Raw genomic sequence first — 19,436 nt, 5'->3', positions numbered from 1 at the left:
AAATGTTGAGAATTGTATTACCTGACGAGCGTTCTTCTGAGTACATCACCAAGCTCAAGATATGCATTACGTTTTTTTTCTTCAGTGCGCATAGTTCTGTATTTTGGTAGCTCTCAATTCCGTCTGGGGGGAGAGTGTTTAATTTCCACCCGTTTGAAAACTTTTCGAGCTTCATACGCCATTAACACCTCCTCTGCGATGGTGGGTCTGATCAGACCCACCATCGCGGAAAATTATTAATTACTTAATAGGTAATTTTTTTACGTCGTTTTCCTTCAGTGTAATCGTTCTTCAAACAATTACCTACAAATTGAGATATAAACAAAAATTATCGGACGAGATTCGAATGAGTTATTTAAAAAAAAAGAACAAATAAAAGATCAAAAATCATATTGAGTAAGGTCAGTTGTTCGCTATCAATGTGTTAGTGTGCCGTCTGCCGTGCCCTCGAACTCCCCAAAACAAAAGCAAACATTGTCAATCTTTGGCGATTGATTCTGTATATTGTTTTTTTTACATTCGTTTTAAACTGATTTATTTGTTTACTTGTATGAAAAATACTAAGGATCACGTTTAAAAAAGTGTAATTATTACATAAGTTGTTAATATTTTCATAAATTGATTCGGCAGTTACTTTTTGGTAAAATCTAACCATTTTTAATTTAAGTTTTACTTAGAAAATACCACAAATAGTGGTAATATATAGTATATAATAGATTTATGTATATATACAACACCGACATACACAAAGTTACTAACTTCAAAACTTCACAATAAACTGTTTTATGTTTGAACAATTTCTAGTTTTTAAAAAAAAAATCTTTACGACACTACCACAATGAATGGCAGGAAAAAAAATAAATATCTCATAACGAGATTGTACGACTTTTGGACAGTTCTAAAATTGAAAGAAAAGTGAGAAAGTAGTGTAGATGACAGTGATTTAGAATTCAAAAACCTTAGATACAGAATTTTAAAGTGAAACAGAAAACTTGGTTTTGTAAGAAATGTCAGTAAGTGATGAAGACATCGATTTTAACAAGAAAAGTAGCGATGTCTTCTGATTTTTTGATAATAATTTACTTGTCTATATTAAAATTAAATTTGTTACCTATTATGTCTAACGAACTTGTATATAAAAATAATTTATACCCAAAAATTAGTTTTATTTAGTACCGTACAAAATTATATTCATAATTTCTAAGACCCGCAAATCTATGTAAGAAATGGCGAACATTAAATGAATATTTACACCATTTTGGGCAATTCTGTTTATATTTTTCAATGAAAAATTTACCATTTTCTCTGTATTTAAAATAAATTTTAATTGCATTATGGACAAAAATTTATCTTGAATTATGAACTCAAGTCAAAATCCCAGAATCATTTTGTGGTTTTTGGAGCTAACCGCCACGTTTTATATTTGAAGATAACAAATAAAAGTTAAAAATTCTATCTTTTATGATGTTGACTTAAAATATAGTTAAAAAATTAAAAACACAAATTATTTGAATTCATTAAAAATAAACATGTTTACAACCACTGCTTCATGCCGATCATGCCTCACGCGGATGCGACATGCTACGCGGTGGTAGTTAGCAGCTGCGCTCGGTCGAGTTCGCATGTAAAATGAAGCGCTTGGATAATTTAAATTCAAAACTATCAAAAACTTGAAAATTCTCATACAAAACTTATGACACATTATCCTATTGCTATGTAGCCTATTTTGATTAATATATAAAATATAAAAACCCGACAAAAAACGCCTAAAAGGCGATTTCTGTACTGGGTCAGATCAGACCCACCACCGCTGGGCGCGTTTTGTTTGAGGGCATCGCGCTTTAGGTGTTAATTCTACCCGATTTATTTTTGCCGCTGGTGCAAACTAACTACCTGATCCCTCAATGGCATCTTTAATGAAGTGGATTCTCAACTTCGGAGGTTTCGGGAATATTTAAAATGGAACAGAAGAGAAATATTTAATCCGGCTCACGTGGGTAACGATCCGTTAAGAGTGAGTCAGTGTTTTCTGGAGAGATTGCTTTGCCTTTTTTAAACTTTAAACTTCAAAAGCGACCTCGTGTGTTAGAATTTCACTCAAAATTCTTCAGAATTATTAACGATAGGAACTTTATATAAACATATAAAATGTATTTATAATATATTAGATTAAAACCATATAATAATATATTAGATTAAAACCAATATTTTTAGCTTTTCCACTTTATTTTTATTTGACCAGCGACCGGGTTTCGTCGTTACCGACATCATCAGACTGGTAATGTCGATGATGTCGGTAACGACGAAACCTGGCCGCTGGTCAAATAAAAAATAAAGTGAAAAAGCTAAAAATATTGGTTTTAATCTAATAATATATTAAAAATGCAATTCCATCACGAAGTGTCAGTGGATAATATAAATCTATTAAAATGTATTTAAATATATATGTTTTCATATATTAATCAGTTCTCCGGATTGCCATTAAAGTTATTTTTTATATTTGAATAACAATACATACATGTATAAATATTCAATCATTCAATCATTCTATGTAGTTGTAAACAAAATACAATAAAATAAATAAGAAAAATGTAACTACTTATTCCAAACACAGATGTCGCTGAGGATGTTTTAATGGAAAAATGTGGTTGACGTTTTCAATTGAAGTAAGTATAATTCAATGTTAAAACTTCCGTAAATTTGAGTTATGTGATTGACGATCATAGGCTGATTGGAAATGTTACAGTGTGTATTAAGTGATCTCTTTATCCAATCAATAACAGATCCTTAAAATCTGTAATTGTTCAAAAATACATATTCAGCTGACAAAAGACTTCTTCGTCTATGTTGACAAACAACAAAAATCTTGATACTGCAAGGTGATGTAACTTATGTGGTCGTATAAACTTATGTTGTTACTTAAATATCATACTCTTATAAATATTTATTAAATTATTGATGAGCATTGGGATTTGAAATTTCTTAGTCCTTTTTTCTTTATTAGAGACAGAAAATATAATAATACTAGGTCTTTAAGATTTTACTTGACATATCGCTCACTCCTTTCAACAACGTCATATGTCAAAATACGTCAATTTTCAGTTGTGCATGTTTTCGGAATGCATAGAAAATGTACTATAACCCAGCAAAAGCGGCATATTTTTAACTTAATATTTACCTGCTACAGAGCAGAATGTGTTGTTTTTGCATGTCAGTTGAAGAAAGGGTATTGCTTAATTATTTTTTTAAATATACTTAATATTTTTCGAATGGAGAATAAACATTCAAGTTTTACCTAAAAAGATCAGTTGCACAGTAAAAAAGTTCAACAGGTGGCTTGATATTTATTTTTAAAACATTTTATGATATTTTTAAACTTTAAAAACGATCTCCTATAAAATCAAGTTTTCTGATATATAACGTTGTTGAAAGGAGTGAGCGATATATGTAAACAAAAATGTTCAAGTAACTTAGTTTTTACTTTAAGCGTCTATATTTTCTTTGAAAAATAAAACAACTTTGAAAGTATTTACAACGCCGTCCCCGCAGCGGCGTTGATGGAAACTTTTTAGCTGAGTAACCTTGCAAAAAATGTGCTGAATGTAACAGCAACTTATTTACTGAGGTGAGAAGTATTTTTTTCGGCAAATTCAACTCTTTTGAAATTCGGCGAAAATCGATAAACAACTCGAAGCGGATTTCGCTTATCCCAAACCATTTTCGAAAGGTCTGCTTTGTGTTTTATTTAACGTAAACTTTGGCTAAAGTAATTTATAATAAAATTTATAAACATTTCATTTACACAATAAATAATCAAAGTCTTTTACATCTTTTGAAATATATGTGATACAGGCAGGGGCGTGCATTCTATGTAGGCAGAAAAGCAGTGCCTATCCTAACTTACCCGCGTGACATATAAAAACGTAACCAGCACCTACCCTACCTTACTAAGTAGTACCAAACTTACCTTACTACTCAACTCTACTACCTACCTTAGTATGTAGTACCAGCTTATCTTACTACCTACTTCTCCTGCCTACACTAATTAATTCTCTGTACACGCCACTGGATACAGGATAATGTGTGTTTTGGATCACAAAACAACTATGAACTGTTCGTAAACGGAGTCGAGAAACGTAAAAGCTCTGTGTTTAAAATTTAAAGTTCTCATTTTGACCGGATAGAATCCTTTTAATAAAATAAAGCAGCGCAGTTACAAACGACCTTTCATGGTGCTTTTTGTGTAACCCAGATCCATTTGTAGTATTAAAGTGAACAAAACCCCTCACGAAGTGACCCCGTAAGTCTAGCTAAGCCGTAAAACGCTTACGTTGTTACGTTCCCCCGAGAGCTGGTTGGCTTATCGTATGCAAGGGAAAGCTCTTCTCTAAGGGTGCATACTTTATGCTTTTTCCTGTTTAACCGATCCATTCTTCTTTTCCGTCAGCTTAAAAATAAATACCGAGAGGTAGTGCTACAAAGAGAGTATTAATGTTGTATGTACTTCAGATATGGTACTATATGTTAATGTGAATGTTTTTATAATATAGTAAAACCTTAATATAACGGACTTCTATTTAACGAATGTCGGACAAAAACTACTGACAAAAATCCATTTAAAAGTAAAAAAAAACTAGAAAACGATCTTTCGGCTTTGACGGACACCCCTCTCGTAATTAGTCCATTATATCGAGGTTTTACTCTATATAACTTCTTTGGCTGAAAGGAAAATGTGTAGGAGTAGACGAATGTATAAGTACATTTTTTTGACATCTCAACATAGATGAAGATGAATATGGAAGTCTAGATATTTACAAGGCTTATGACCTGTTATCGGTTGGTTAATTGATCACTTTACACACGTGCAACATTTACCATTCTACCATGATTTAACAACCACAATACTTAAAAAAATTACTATTAGATAAAAAAACGTTTTGATTGTGTCTAAATACTTGTTCACAAATCTGGATTGTCTCCACCTAGGAATTATTTTTGATATCTTTTATTTAAAAATTTCAATATTTGTGTTTTTATTATTTACACAAATATTTCAATTTCATGCTTTTTCTATGAGCCTAAGCGGCTGATTATTAGAAATAGGTATCAAATTGTGGTAGAATGGGTTCGAACCGAGAAACTCTGACGCGAGAGTCCGCGACACTGACCACGGGACCACAACCCGACACGGCAAAATAGATGAAGATGAATATGTAAGTCTGGGTATTGTGACTTGTCATAGGCTGGTTAAGTGATTACTTAAGATACGTGCAAAATTCACCATTCTACCCATGATTAACAACTACACTACTTAAAAATTTTTAATTCCCAGATAAGTATATAGTATGTACAATACTAAATCAAGAATTTAAATTACCGGTTATTTTAAGTTCGAAAGGTAAAATGAAGTTCACGAATCAACAGAAAATTAGTTTCATGTTTGAAATTATGAAATAAGACGCTTCATGTTTGAACGAAATTGGGAAATATAGAAAACTTACTTCTAAAGTTGTGAATCTTCTTTCCAAACTGTAAGAAACTTACGAAAAAAAATGGTAAAAAAATGCTGTCCTCCCTTTTGAGTTGTGTACGAATAAATAAGACTCGCAAACCGTATATCGGTTGTTCGACCCAAAGGTAAAATAATGTTCGCGAAACACGGTACTCAAAAGTTTTCTAAAATAAAAACAGAAACCTATTACATTTCTTTTCCGATAATTGAGTTTGGTAAATAAACCGGTGGTATAGTAAAGGTTTACTTTGCTAGTAGCGTCAACGACGAGCGGCGAACGCTAAGGGTGGTGACTGACGGGAGCATTTCGTCGTAACGTAACGTCGTAACATCGCTCGCGGCGAGCATCACCGAGCATCCGAAACTATGGATGGAGCACTTGGCTCGCTGTACTGACTATACGAATGCTCGCATCGTAACGTGTTACGTTACGACGAAATGGCTCCGGTCAGTCACCACACTCACACGTATTAATGAATTAACTCAATTTAACTTTTTTATTTTTTTTACAAAAATGTTAGTCAAATTAGTATAAAATCACTAACCGAGATTTTGGTCTACCGGTTTCAAGACGTACGCGTCTCTTCATCAGGACAATCACTCCAACAGCAAGCTAACAATACTACACGTCGCTAGCATGGTACTATTTACACACTTATAACTATATAAAATGTTGATCACATGCGATTTTGGTCGACCCGAGGACCAACATGCACTAAGGATTGCAGAACAACATACACTAAGAGCCGAGGTCTGACATGCACTAGGGATGTTAGTCAAAGTACGTAGGATTTCTAAAGGTTGAAAAGAGTGGGCCGGGTTTAAATAGGATATTGACGAATCTTGGTTAATCGATGTTGAATCAAATAATAGACTATAAGGAAATTTTATTTGGTTACTAAATAAAGGAATTTTAACTTCCGTGATTTGAATCTATAAGGTGATTGGCACATTTAGAGAAGTTATGATTGTTAAGGCATCTTATGTTTGTTTATTATAATATAAAAATTATGTGACGTTCCACCAAAATATACAAGCAAAGAAACGGTGGAGAAATCTTGGTCAGTGTACTAATATTACTAAATTTAAATGTAAAAATAAATTATGAAATAATGACTTACAACAAAGTAAATGCTTTAAACATTATTAATATTGAGAATATTCTTCTAACTGTTATCCGCACCCAATGGTGCATAGGACACTGCATCATATGAAAGCAGTGTTATATTGATAGTTAAATACACGAAGGAAAGGTGATCAGCATTCTGTTTTAGGCACCGATCCAGGGCTATGTGAAATAAATATTAGACTGATAAATCTCTAATAAAATATTTATTTGACCCTCTTGGGAATCGAAATTGGGACCTCCAGCATGGTTACTAGCTTACCACTACACTATGGTGGAGAATATTACTTCTATATTATTTTTCATCAATGTAGAGTTGTCACAATCTAAAAATGAGTATCATGGGAGCGTCTGTCGCTTAGTTTAGCCGCACATAGGAAAGTGATCCTTAAAGATCCTTGAAGTGACCAGTAGACCGCATGAAGTGGTTAGCTGTGTGGTCGGGGTGATTCGATTAGTCGACAGCTACGGTAGCGTGTTTAGCCGAAGGATAACCACCAATGTTTGAAAGTGAACAGTTTTATGTAGCGTTTCTATTTTCAGAACGCTTTAAGGATTTATTCAATTTCTCCCGCATAAAATCGCATTTCTCACACATTGAAGAAGCAACTATACTTGGAATGAGAAATTGATTATTAAAAATTAAACGTTTGTATCGGACAACTAATAAACATTTATTTCAAATGTGGTATTATACAAAGTGAACAATGGATGATAAGGAGAGTGTTTTATTATCATACCACAAAGTTATCAATGCTTTTAATATACAATATACTATACTTGTTCATTGAAATATCGATATTTTTCACATTTCTTTATAAAATACACTTGGGTCTTTTTTATATTATAGATACGTCCCACAAGGAGACGCATAAAAAATACTTGAACTACATATAAAAATTGATTCCATTTTTTAAAAAACCGCATAACTTTAATCAAAATGATAGAATGAACCAAAAATCGCATAAAAAAAGTTTTTGAAAATTTAAAAACAAAAACAGAAGAGTTTTTCCCTTAATTAAATATCCACATACTTATACGAAATCGTTTTTAAGATAAATCATCAATCCAAATTATAAGTGCTTTTTCTGTTTTTTTTTCCAATAAAGCATCTCTTGAGTACGATGTGAGATTTGGGCTTTACTTTGTGCAAGTGATACAATCACACTTTAACGGTTGTAACCTGCACTAGTCGAAATTTGAGATTTTTTGCATAAAAAATGAATGGGAATGCATATTCCCATTGAATGAATGGGAATGCATATATATTGAAAATGAATGGGAATGCATATTCCCAAAAATGAATGGGAATGCATATTCCCATTAAAAGACTATAACTACATATAAACGTAAGGGATGGGTTCCATTACATTCAAAATCGCATAAAAAAGCTCCGCATAAAAACAGACCCAAGTGTATATTGCATTTATTATACGCGTAAAAAACAATTGCATTAAATTTTTTAACCCTCATCCGCACCCAATGGTGCATAGGGCATTGCATTATATAAACGCAGTGTTATCTTGATCCTTAAGGCATGAAAGAAAGGTGATCAAGCTTCCATTCAGGTACCAGTCCAGGGAAATACTGAATAAATAATACCTCCATTTTCTTTTGTATAAAAACGATACGTGTACGTCGGAAGTTGATATACAATGTATAATACATTTTTATTTACTAGTAAAAGGATTCTTCTTGCATTATGCATTTTTTCTTTCTCACACCCTGTAGATCAGAATATCTGGAGCAAAACGTGACGTTTTTGTTTACTTTTTGAGGAGTGTTTACTTTTTCACATTTATTTTGTTAGTGCAGCTCTTTTCATATTTTATTCAGCATTATTTATTTGAAAATGATTCATAAAACCGCGATGAAAAGGAAATAATAATACATGCCACTATGTTTACAGCACCAAACTGGTTTATATATAAATCCAGTCATGCTTTTGTTGGCTGTTGGATTTACGGATCGATTTACTTAGATAAATGTATTATACAGAATTATAACGTACTTTAAAAATAATTTTAGTTTAGAAGAAAACTTTGTATTACACCATTAATTGAGTTTTATTTCACACGACTTGTTTCGAAAACTACAGATGTTTTCATCGACAGGTGATTACAAAAACTAACGAACAAAAAGTCCTCCTGCATAGTGTTATGGTCAGTCCGCTCGGCTACCGTACTATAGGTCTCAGGTTCGATTCCCAGTGGGGGGGGGGGGTTAAATAAATATAAGTTATTTTAACACTCTAGTATTCAAAACTACCCTGGACTGGTAGGTTCCTGAAGCGGAGGGCTGATCACCTTTCAAGATAACATGCGTTTATATGATGTAGTGCTCTATATACTATCGGGTGCGGATGAGGGTTTGAAGAAGAAGATGAAGAAAAATCGTTCAGGTATTGGAAGAGGTGGGTGGGGGAAACTAGAGGGGTGGATTAAGATTAAGGGGGTGGGACTTGGTTTAGTGGAAACATAGACAATAATAAAGAGAAATTTTAGGAAAGCAAAAATTAATTAGTTTACCAATACCAGAATGAATTTTAGCTCGTATGTTTTTATGATCAACTGTCGATGAAAACATCTGTAGTTTTCGAAACTAGTCGTGTGAAATACAATACAATTAGTGGTCCAATACAAGCGTTTAATTTGTAATAATGAACATGTCTTTCCACAAAATAAATGCCAAATCAATAATTAATATGATTATTCATTTGATAATAAACTAACAACATTTTGAGTTTGTCCAAACAATAATGTTAATAAATTTTCTGGTCAAATTAGAAACCGAAATAATAAAATCCAGGATTCGGACCTCACATACAAGTATAAGAGTTTCTGCTAAAAAAAAAACCTTCTTCATCTCACCAATCGATCTTTCTAGTGAAAAATTCTAGTAAACTTTATAAAATAATAGAACTTGAGAAAAGAATTTGAGTAGTGTGGTTGTCAATCATGGGTAGAATTGGCGATTGTTATACGTGTGTAAAGTGATCTTATGACGGTCGTAAGCCCCGTAAATGCCCTCCTCATATTTATTGAGATGTAAAAAATCATAGTATAGTTCTGAATTTCGTAAAGTTATCAAAGTTTTTTTGCGTAATTGGGGATGAATAACGATACACATGTGTGGGTGTCTTTTTATAAGGCCTTCACTCGTTTCCGAGTGACACAAGGGTCTATGGAAAAGGGAAGAAAAACACGACACCACTGCTGGAATGGAGGTCGAACCGTCGGAATAAAAATGTCAACATGGGATTACCCAGGAAACAAAGACCGATATCGACAAAGGGTTGATAATTTACATGTGCTTGTATTAATAACACATTTCATCCCACTTTTTATTATTCATATTTATTGAGTTATTCATGAGAAATATACCAGTTCTTGGATATTCCCTTTTTGGAATTATTTTAAATGCAAAAAAAATCTAAAAAGTCTAACCTAATATAATCTATCTGGACAGACATTAATATTCCATTTCTGACTTATTCTGAATTAAGTTGTTCGTAAATTTTACGATCAATCCTTGGACTAGTACTTAGCGTACTCCCGCTGGAATCGAACCGGGATCCTCCAGCATTGAAGCTAAAAGTGCAAACCACTACGGAGCGGTGTATATAAATATATATATATATATATATATATATATAAATATATATATATATATATATATATATATATATATATATATATATATATATATTTATATATATATATATATATATATATATATATATATATATATATATATATATATATATATATATATATATATATATATATATATATATATATATATATATATATATATATATATATATATATATATATATATATATATATATATATATATATATATATATATATATATATATATATATATATATATATATATATATATATATATATATATATATATATATATATATATATATATATATATATATATATATATATATATATATATATATATATATATATATAATAATAATAATAAAACCCTTATCCGCACCCCAATGGTGCATAGGGCACTGCGTCATATAAACGCAGTGTTATCTTGATCGTTTACACATGAAGGAAATGTGATCAGCCCTCCGCTTCAAGTACCAGTCCAGGGTAATATTGAATAAATATTACAGTGAAAAAATCACTCATATTTATTCTCACCCCCCCTGGGAATCGAACCCGGGTCCTCCAGAACGGTAGCCGAGCGTGCTGACCATTACACTACGGAGGCGGACAACATACATATATATATTTTGACTGCAGATTTATGTGTTCCATGCCTAGCATATACACGTGTACTTTTAACCACGACCAAACAATAATGGCTTCACTAACACAATGCAACCCCTATCTCCACCTTCCGAAATGCAATCTGCTCATGTCAGAATGGTTCAGATAATACAATTTCCCTGTCAGAGGACTGGAGAGATAACCCTATATTGTCCTCGCTCTGTAAACTGATTTCTGAGGTTAATTGAATTTCCCCACGGGACGGGGAGGATGAGATGATTCAGTATTTCAATAGCACTATCAGCGGGCATGCAAATTTGTCGACAGGTCGCGTGAGTGGCGCTGTACCATTTATTGGTCCAGGTCCGAAAACAGACTCCGAAAGGCATGGACGAAATATTGCACAAACAAAATTGGTACATACATATGTACAAAACATTTTTTTTTGTAATTAAACTTTTATAGTGAAACACAAATTAGGATCCTAAGATATGAAAATTTGAAGAAGTGGCACTCAAGAAACTGATCCAAGAGGTAGATTTTCGGAAAATTCATAAAAGTGGAAATATCTCGAAAACTAAGGCACATTTACTGAGGTCATATTTTAATTTTTTGGTTAGTAATAATAATATAACATAAATATGATGATGATAAGATAAAAATAACTATTAAATATCTTTTAAAAAATATAAAAACATCATTCAAAATCATACTTCTCAATTTTTCTCGATTTTCGGTTCAGAATTTTTCGTGGCGGAATTTTTCAGGGCGGGTTAGAAAAAAAGAGACCAAGATGAAAGGATAAAACGGTGAAATATCTTAGAAAAACAATCATCCCTAAACGAGTTTTTTACTTCACTTTTTAATCCGACCCTTAAAAACAATGTACCTCGGATATAAAAATAATATAATATAAATGATATTACTGCTTATTATTTCTTAATTTGACGTTATCACCTGATTGGTGATTATCCATATTTGTGAACAAGTATGTATATGGACAAACTCAAAATGTTGTTGATTAAAATATTTAATTTTACCATTATTTTGACATTTTTTACGTGTATCCAATTTTTTTTTTACTTAAATTATTTTTTATAAAAAAGAGAAATATTTGTGTTTTTACCATTAGCAAAAATATTTCAATTTCATACTATTTTTGTGAGCCTGAGCGGCTCATTTTTAAAAATAGGTATCAAATTGTGGAAGACTGGTTTCGAACTCACAAACTCTGATTGAAGAGTCAGAGTTTGTGCACTACCAATGTACCATTTTTAATGCACATATATATACTACTGAAAACTTTTCAGGTAAAAAAAGAAGATAAGGTGGTCGGATGCAAAATGTCCAAACTGGAGGTGATCTTTTCTGACATCGGATGGGATGTGATTGCACCTAACTCCATAGAAATGACCTTCTGCGAGGGATCCTGTTCACATGAGTTTTTAACGGTAATTTTATTTTTACATTATTTTTTCATTTTACTGCATTAATTTCTTTAGTCAGGTTTACAGCCTAGACCTCTTTCTAGTATCAATTAAATTATGACGGACTAATATTCCACATTGATTCCTTCTTCAATAATTTGAAGGAAAAAGTAGGAAACACATAGAAATTGTGTGATGGTAAGTTAGTTATGACACGTTGGGTGCATAATTTGAAATGTTGTCATCACCGCTTCTCTGCAGGGGTAGGCAGAGAGAATAGAACGCCACACTACTCTGTCATTGCAAACTTTGGTTTGAGATTGTGCTGATGGTTTGAGATAAATGCGTGATTTGGTTCAAAAGAAAATTAAATTATTCATTTATTACCTAAACAAGAATGTTTAATAAAGAGCATTTTCATTAACTGAACTTTTTTTCTCGTTTTTCTCAAAACATCCAGTAATCCGAGCGACCTACTGCACATTTTACTATATATTTATATATATATATATATATATATATATATATATATATATATATATATATATATATATATATATATATATATATATATATATATATATATATATATATATATATATATATATATATATATTAATAATATTAATTATTAATTATATATATCGTAGTCGTACAGGAGAAAGAGACCAACTAACAAAACGTAAAATGTTCAGGAAGGGCCATTTAAGTCTCTTTTGCTTGGCAAGAAAATAAACAACGACGCAGTAGGTCAATTTTAACGAGTCAATATATTGTACTTCCAAGATTAAAATCGCTTTGGGATTTTTCAGGGCAATATTAAGCTAGTATTTTTGTAAAAACAACACTTGGTCACTTTCTCCTGTATGACTACGATACATATATATAATTTCACGACTAATTTAATTTCTCTGTCTCTGAAATTTCTTCACATCGATTTGAAAAGTTCCGAATCGATATCACTTACCCCTCTTTATTTAGTGTACAGCAGTACATATCTTAAAACGATCGTATTCATATTCGTATAAAAAGACAACCTTTTTGGCAGTGTAAATAAACGGCTTTATCTAAACAAAGTATCCATCGAAAGAGGAATCATGCAAACGACAAGCCCGCCCTCCTAGCTGAAGCTGCGAGCAAGATAAACATGTCCCCTTAGCTCGTTTTCATATTTCGTGCCCGGCCACAGAGCGACATAGTTGATAAAATTTTCCCATAAATTTGAAACAAACATAGATTCGCAAACAAGAGTTCGTAAATAACATAAAACCTTTGGTTTATTTGACTGGCCAGACGTTATCCTGTGCGAGTTTCGGGCTATTACGGGAGTTTAATCAAAACCATTTTCACGATCGTACATACACAATTCGTTCACTCACCCTCGTACCAGACCACATACGAGGGAACAAGTTTTCAGGTTCAACTATATTGCCAATATTTTTAAATGTTCAGTCTCATATTGATACATTTACGCAATTTACCATTGTAATATTTGCTTTATTTAAAACATTTTGAGTGTGTCCAAATCCTTGTTCACAAAATCTGGATTATCTCCAATTACAGGAGTTATTTTCATATAATTTTTTAACATCTCATCAAAGATGAAGAAGAATATGGAAGTCTAGGAATTTACGGGGCTGACGACCGTCATGGGCTGGTTTAAGTGATCACTTTACACACGTGTAACATTCATAATTCAAATGAAAATGGTATTTTCTGGCGTTTCTCATGTGTGTGGTTATAATCCAGGATTCGGACCTCACATACTAATATAAGAGTTTCTGCTTAGTAAAAAGCTTCTTTACATCTCACTAATAGATGTCTCTAGTGAAGTTCTAGTTATTCAAGAACAAGGTTTCTAAATTGGTTCATATATATAGAACTTCCAAGAATTTGAGTAGTGTGGTTGTCAATAATGGGTAGAATTGGTGAATGTTACACGTGTGTAAAGTGATCACTTAAACCAGCCTATGACGGTCGTCAGCCCCGTAAATGCCCAGACTTCCATATTCTTCTTCATCTTTGATGAGATGTTAAAAAATAATATGCTTTATTTTAAACCACGTACAAGGAACAATGTAAAAGATATTAAAAAAATACCAATATTTTTTAATGTTCAGTCGCATATTGATACATTAACGCAATTTAAAATTATAATATTTGCTTTATTTAAAATCACGCACAAGGAACAAGTCGACAGATTTTAAAATATTGCCAATATTTTTTAATGTGCAGGCGCGTATTGATAATATATTTTGAATTATTTTTTGAAATCTCAATAAAGAAGAAAAATATGGAATCAGGGCATTTACAGGGCTAACGACCGTCATAGGCTAGTTTAAGTGATCACTTTACACACGTGGAACATTCACCAATTCTACCCATTATTATTGACAACCACACTACTCAAATTCTTGGAAGTTCTATATATACGAACCAATTTAGAAACCGTGTTCTTAAATCACTAGAACTTTACTAGAGACATCTATTGGTGAGATGTAAAGAAGCTTTTTACTAAGCAGAAACTCTTATATAAGTGTGTGAGGTGCGAATCCTGAATTATAATTTCAAATGAAAAATAACTCCTATAATTGGAGATAATCCACATTTGTGAACAAGTATTTGGACAAACAAAAATATTGTTTTAAAGTTTTTTTCCTTATAAAGTAGGTACTTAAGCACGGTTTTTCTTTTATATTTCTGTTAATCTTCTTACATTTTCTTATTATCCCGCTCTCCCCATCCAGGATACGGAGGAAAAATGTGTAAGCACTTTATTACAATTTTATACTAATACTTTTATGCTGGGTTCAAATCTGAAAGCTTTATTTCAGACCAAACTTTCCAGTTTTTACGAAGAATTCGTGTTAAGTTTTCGAAGAAAACTGGTTTATATCGAATAAATATTTGAGTCAGAAATCATATTGGCGATTGATCAATTTTAAAACCCTATTTTGTTATAAATTTTTTTTTTAATTTGATTTAAAATTAAATTTTATTGAACTACAGTGAAACCTCTCGTAACGAGTAATTCGCATAGCGAGCAAAAAAATGTGAAAAAGTTGCTCCCTTAACGAGTGACACAGTTATGTGAATTCCGTTTAGTATTTTCGTTAAATTTAAACTAATCTTTAAAAATAAACACAAGCAATGAGTTCGTAGAGTTGAACTAACAAATATTGTGAATTAAACAATCTTTAATGAACCTTTTGTCAATTCCAGGCAAACAATGTCAGTAATCACGCCGTGTTGCAGTCAGTAGCCAGGATGGTGTATCGTCAAATTCCAAAGCCATGCTGCACTCCTGACGAAATGGATTCATTCACTCTACTAATCAATCTCTCCCCTGGAAAGGTCGCTCTCCATAACTACAAGGACATGATAGTTAAAAGCTGTAAATGCCGATAAAATGGCTTTCTTGTAGACATCACTTTGGATGAAAAGAGATGTAAACGTCGATATGACATTATCTTCCCTACCTTGTAGAGATTCAGAAGAAAAACACGTAAAATGTCAAGAAAATTATGTTTTAATATTTAGGCTCCGTGAAATTATGAATTTTTACTTGGGAAAGGTCAGAATAACCCTGAAATGTTAATATGATGTTAGTACATAAATTCATTATCTTCCCTACCTTGTAGAGATTTCATGAGAAAAACATAAAAAGACGTGAAGAATATTATGTTATATTAATATAAAGCATCTGTAAAATTTTAAAATTTTACTTTGGAATGGTCAGAAAAACATTAAATTTTAATATGATAGTACAAACATCCACTACTTTGTTGAGATTTTAGAAGAAAAATGTAAAAAAAAATTATGGTGTAATATATAAGCATTGTAAAATCATGAATTTTACCTTCCAGAGGTCATGGAAGGGTGTCAATATAATATAATAACCTCTAATCTTTACCTTGTAGAGATGACGAATAGGAAACCTCCAAAATAATTTCTGTAAAACAGTAAGTATTGTTTTACTTCTGTTTATCTAGTAGAGATCACAGAATTCCTGTAAATATCGATGTGACAGTATATTCCGCACTCTTCCTCTTGCGGAAATTAAGGAAAACCTGTAAAATAACATATATCAAGATATACTTACGTAATATGTACCCCAATAAATGTTGAAATGAATATATTTTCATTAATTTTTAAATGTGATTAAAAAGTTTATTTCCATTCTTATTTTCAATTATTATAAACCCATTCTTATTTTCAATTATTTGGAGGTGAAAACCTCTTACCAAAAAAAAACTATATAGTTTTATAAGTAGAGTATTGAAACATATGGAAAATATGATAAAACTAAATTTTTATTTAGGCACTAAATACTCAAATAATAGAGTGACCTTAATATGTAGGTATTTTAGTTAAAATGGGGCCCTGACATATAAAAGATACATCATTTTCCGTATATTACGCAGAAATATACAGCATCAGTTCTGAGAAATCACGGGACATATGTTTTGAATTGTTCATTCAAAACATATGTGATAAATTAATCAAAAAGGATGAAATTTAACTCCAACAGTCAAACCTATATTATCCACACTAAAAAGGTGTTTGTATAATATTTATTATAAGCCTATTTTTGTTGAAAATGTCCTCGAAATGTAAATGAATTGTAAATCCCAGAACTGTGCATGGAAATATTAATTTTCAATTGGTCTGGGTGTTTGTGAAGTATTTTTCACATTTTCCTTCCCTATCCTTACTATCTCACCTGCAGACAAGCCTCTAAAAATTAATGTTCAAGTTAATGAATTTAAAATAAACCTCTTAGAATAATTAAAATTTGAAGTTATTTGTTTTACTTACTGTTTGAGATATTTTTTATGATTAATGTTTTCAAAATGTAAAGTATTATATATATATATATATATATATATATATATATATATATATATATATATATATATATATATATATATATATATATATATATATATATATATATATATATATATATATATATATATATATATATATATATATATATATATATATATATATATATATATATATATATATATATATATATATATATATATATATATATATATATATATATATATATACATATAGTGATCATTTAGACCAATTTTCCCTTATTAAATTCATAGGTGCCAAAATATCTTTCATAAGGAATAAAGTAGGTATAATTTTTATGAGGGCTATCTAAACCAGTGTTCGTTAAATACGAATGGAATTTCCTTATGGTAGTCAGTAATGGAAAATGTGACCAGCATTAAATTTGTTTTAAATAAAAAAAATAACATTGATTTGAATACTTGATTATTTTGTTGAAATATATGTATTATGTGGCAACTTTTTGTTAATGTCCTTAGAATCCTTAGATCATTTTACTCACTGTAACATTAACCATTCTACCCATGATTGACAAGCACACTACTCGAATTTCGGAAAGTTGTAATTATGGCACAATTAAAAACATTTAATTTATTTACGTAAAGGTTTCTGCTTTTGAAAAAACTTACGCATTTCAACTATGGATGTTCTTGACGAAGTTTTATTTGAAAATACTAATACCTAATGCAACAATTTAATTATTTTTATTGGTGTTTATTGATTTTCTAATTAAAAAAATATTAAATGGGAAATTAGACCAATAATCCTATCAGTCTAGTGGTTTTTGATAACGGGACGAAAAATAGGAAACCACTTATTCCATGTTTTTTAAAATGTCGTCATAACAGGTTAAGGAGATTGTCATCTATTATGTTTTCTTTTCTTTTATAATATAATATAATACAGAAATATTTGCCTTTTGAAACCTTCGTAATTACAGGTAAACCTGATATTGACATTATGTTTTGCCAATTTATCGGTAAGGTAATTTTTTAGTAATTTTAAATAAAAACATGGGAATAATCTATGTATATTTTAATTTTACCATCTGTTAGAATAAAAATGTGTCTCTTCATAATACTATCGTACTGTTCTTAAAACCTTTTATGCATAATAATAATAAAATAATAAAACCCTTATCCGCGCCCCAATGGTGCATAGGGCACTGCGTCATATAAACGCAGTATCATCTTGATGGTTTACACATGAAGGAAAGGTGATCAGCCCTCCGCTTCAGGTACCAGTCCAGGGTAATATTGAATAAATAGGACAGTGAAAAAATCACTTATATTTATTTTACCCCCCTTGGGAATCGAGAACCCGGGACCTCCAGAACGGTAGCCGAGCGTTCTGACCATTACACTACGGAGGCGGACATATGAACCTATAAAAGGTCTGTTAAAAGCATTAATTTGTTTATTACTTATTTAAAAAAATAAATATATTATTATGAATTATGAAGAAAATAAATGTATTCCTGTTTCAACTGTTAATTTATAATTTAGAATAAAGAGTATATAACTATTTTATTTACAAGTTACTGAATCTGTATTACTAATAAATGCTGTAAAATTGCATTATCAAGATAATAAATAGCCTTAAAAATAAATATTTTATGTTTTCTTTTACCATTATATTACTCGTAGGTATGTATATGTAGAATTTTCAAAGTTATTTATTTCAAAGTTATCTGCGTGCGTATAGATAAGAAAAAAAATCTTCGAAATAAACATGTAAATGGTTGTGAAAATAAAAGAGTTTTTGAAAGGTGAGGAGCTTAAAAATACAAAAAAAAATCCATTTCTATTCCAAAAAAGTGTATTTAAAATATGTAGGTATTTAAAAAAAATATTCTACACAAATTTATTTTTTGACATTTATTTTTGTTTACGAGCATCCAGGAAAGTCTTCAATTATTCTTATATTTTTTATTCTTAAATTTTTTTTCGATAAAATAAAATATTTTCTGTTATCCATAAGTTAAAGGTCACAATCGCAATCTCTCTAATGTGGTGTATTGTTGTTGCCATTAATCAAATTTAAATATGGTTTCCAAACCAAAATTCAATGAATTATTCTGCTTTTATCGTACATTGATCCCTATTTTATTGTGCTAAGTTTAAAAAAAACAGCAACAAAAAACCTGAAAACAAAAAAACGTATCATACCATTATAAAGCATACCGTTTCAATGACGCTAATGCAAATACAGATGTATTATCATACAATTGGTAATAATACAAATATAGATGTATTATTACC

The 19,436-nt window shown here is 30.8% G+C and overlaps 1 protein-coding gene across 2 annotated transcripts in view; it reads left to right on the top strand.

Annotated features, from left to right (window-relative positions):
* LOC148313066 (uncharacterized) overlaps positions 1-15,948 on the top strand; it is a 138,018-nt gene extending 122,070 nt beyond the window's left edge. The window contains exons 5-7 of one of the 2 annotated variants that reach the window (XM_088268879.1): positions 12,190-12,330; positions 15,054-15,071; positions 15,529-15,948. In XM_088268879.1, coding sequence (XP_088125005.1) covers positions 12,190-12,330; positions 15,054-15,071; positions 15,529-15,714 — 345 coding nt within the window. In that variant the 3' untranslated portion in view covers positions 15,715-15,948. The remainder of the gene's footprint in view (positions 1-12,189; positions 12,331-15,053; positions 15,072-15,528) is intronic. The other variant, XM_088268886.1, reaches the window with a different exon arrangement.
* The last annotated feature ends 3,488 nt before the right edge of the window (positions 15,949-19,436 follow it).

Source organism: Brachycentrus maculatus, unplaced genomic scaffold, assembly GCF_059751285.1.
Source record: "Brachycentrus maculatus isolate JH-2025_06_01 unplaced genomic scaffold, ASM5975128v1 h1tg000024l, whole genome shotgun sequence".
Lineage (NCBI taxonomy): Eukaryota > Metazoa > Arthropoda > Insecta > Trichoptera > Brachycentridae > Brachycentrus > Brachycentrus maculatus.
The sequence above is the reverse complement of the archived record's forward strand: the minus strand, read 5'-3'. Positions and strand labels throughout refer to the sequence as shown.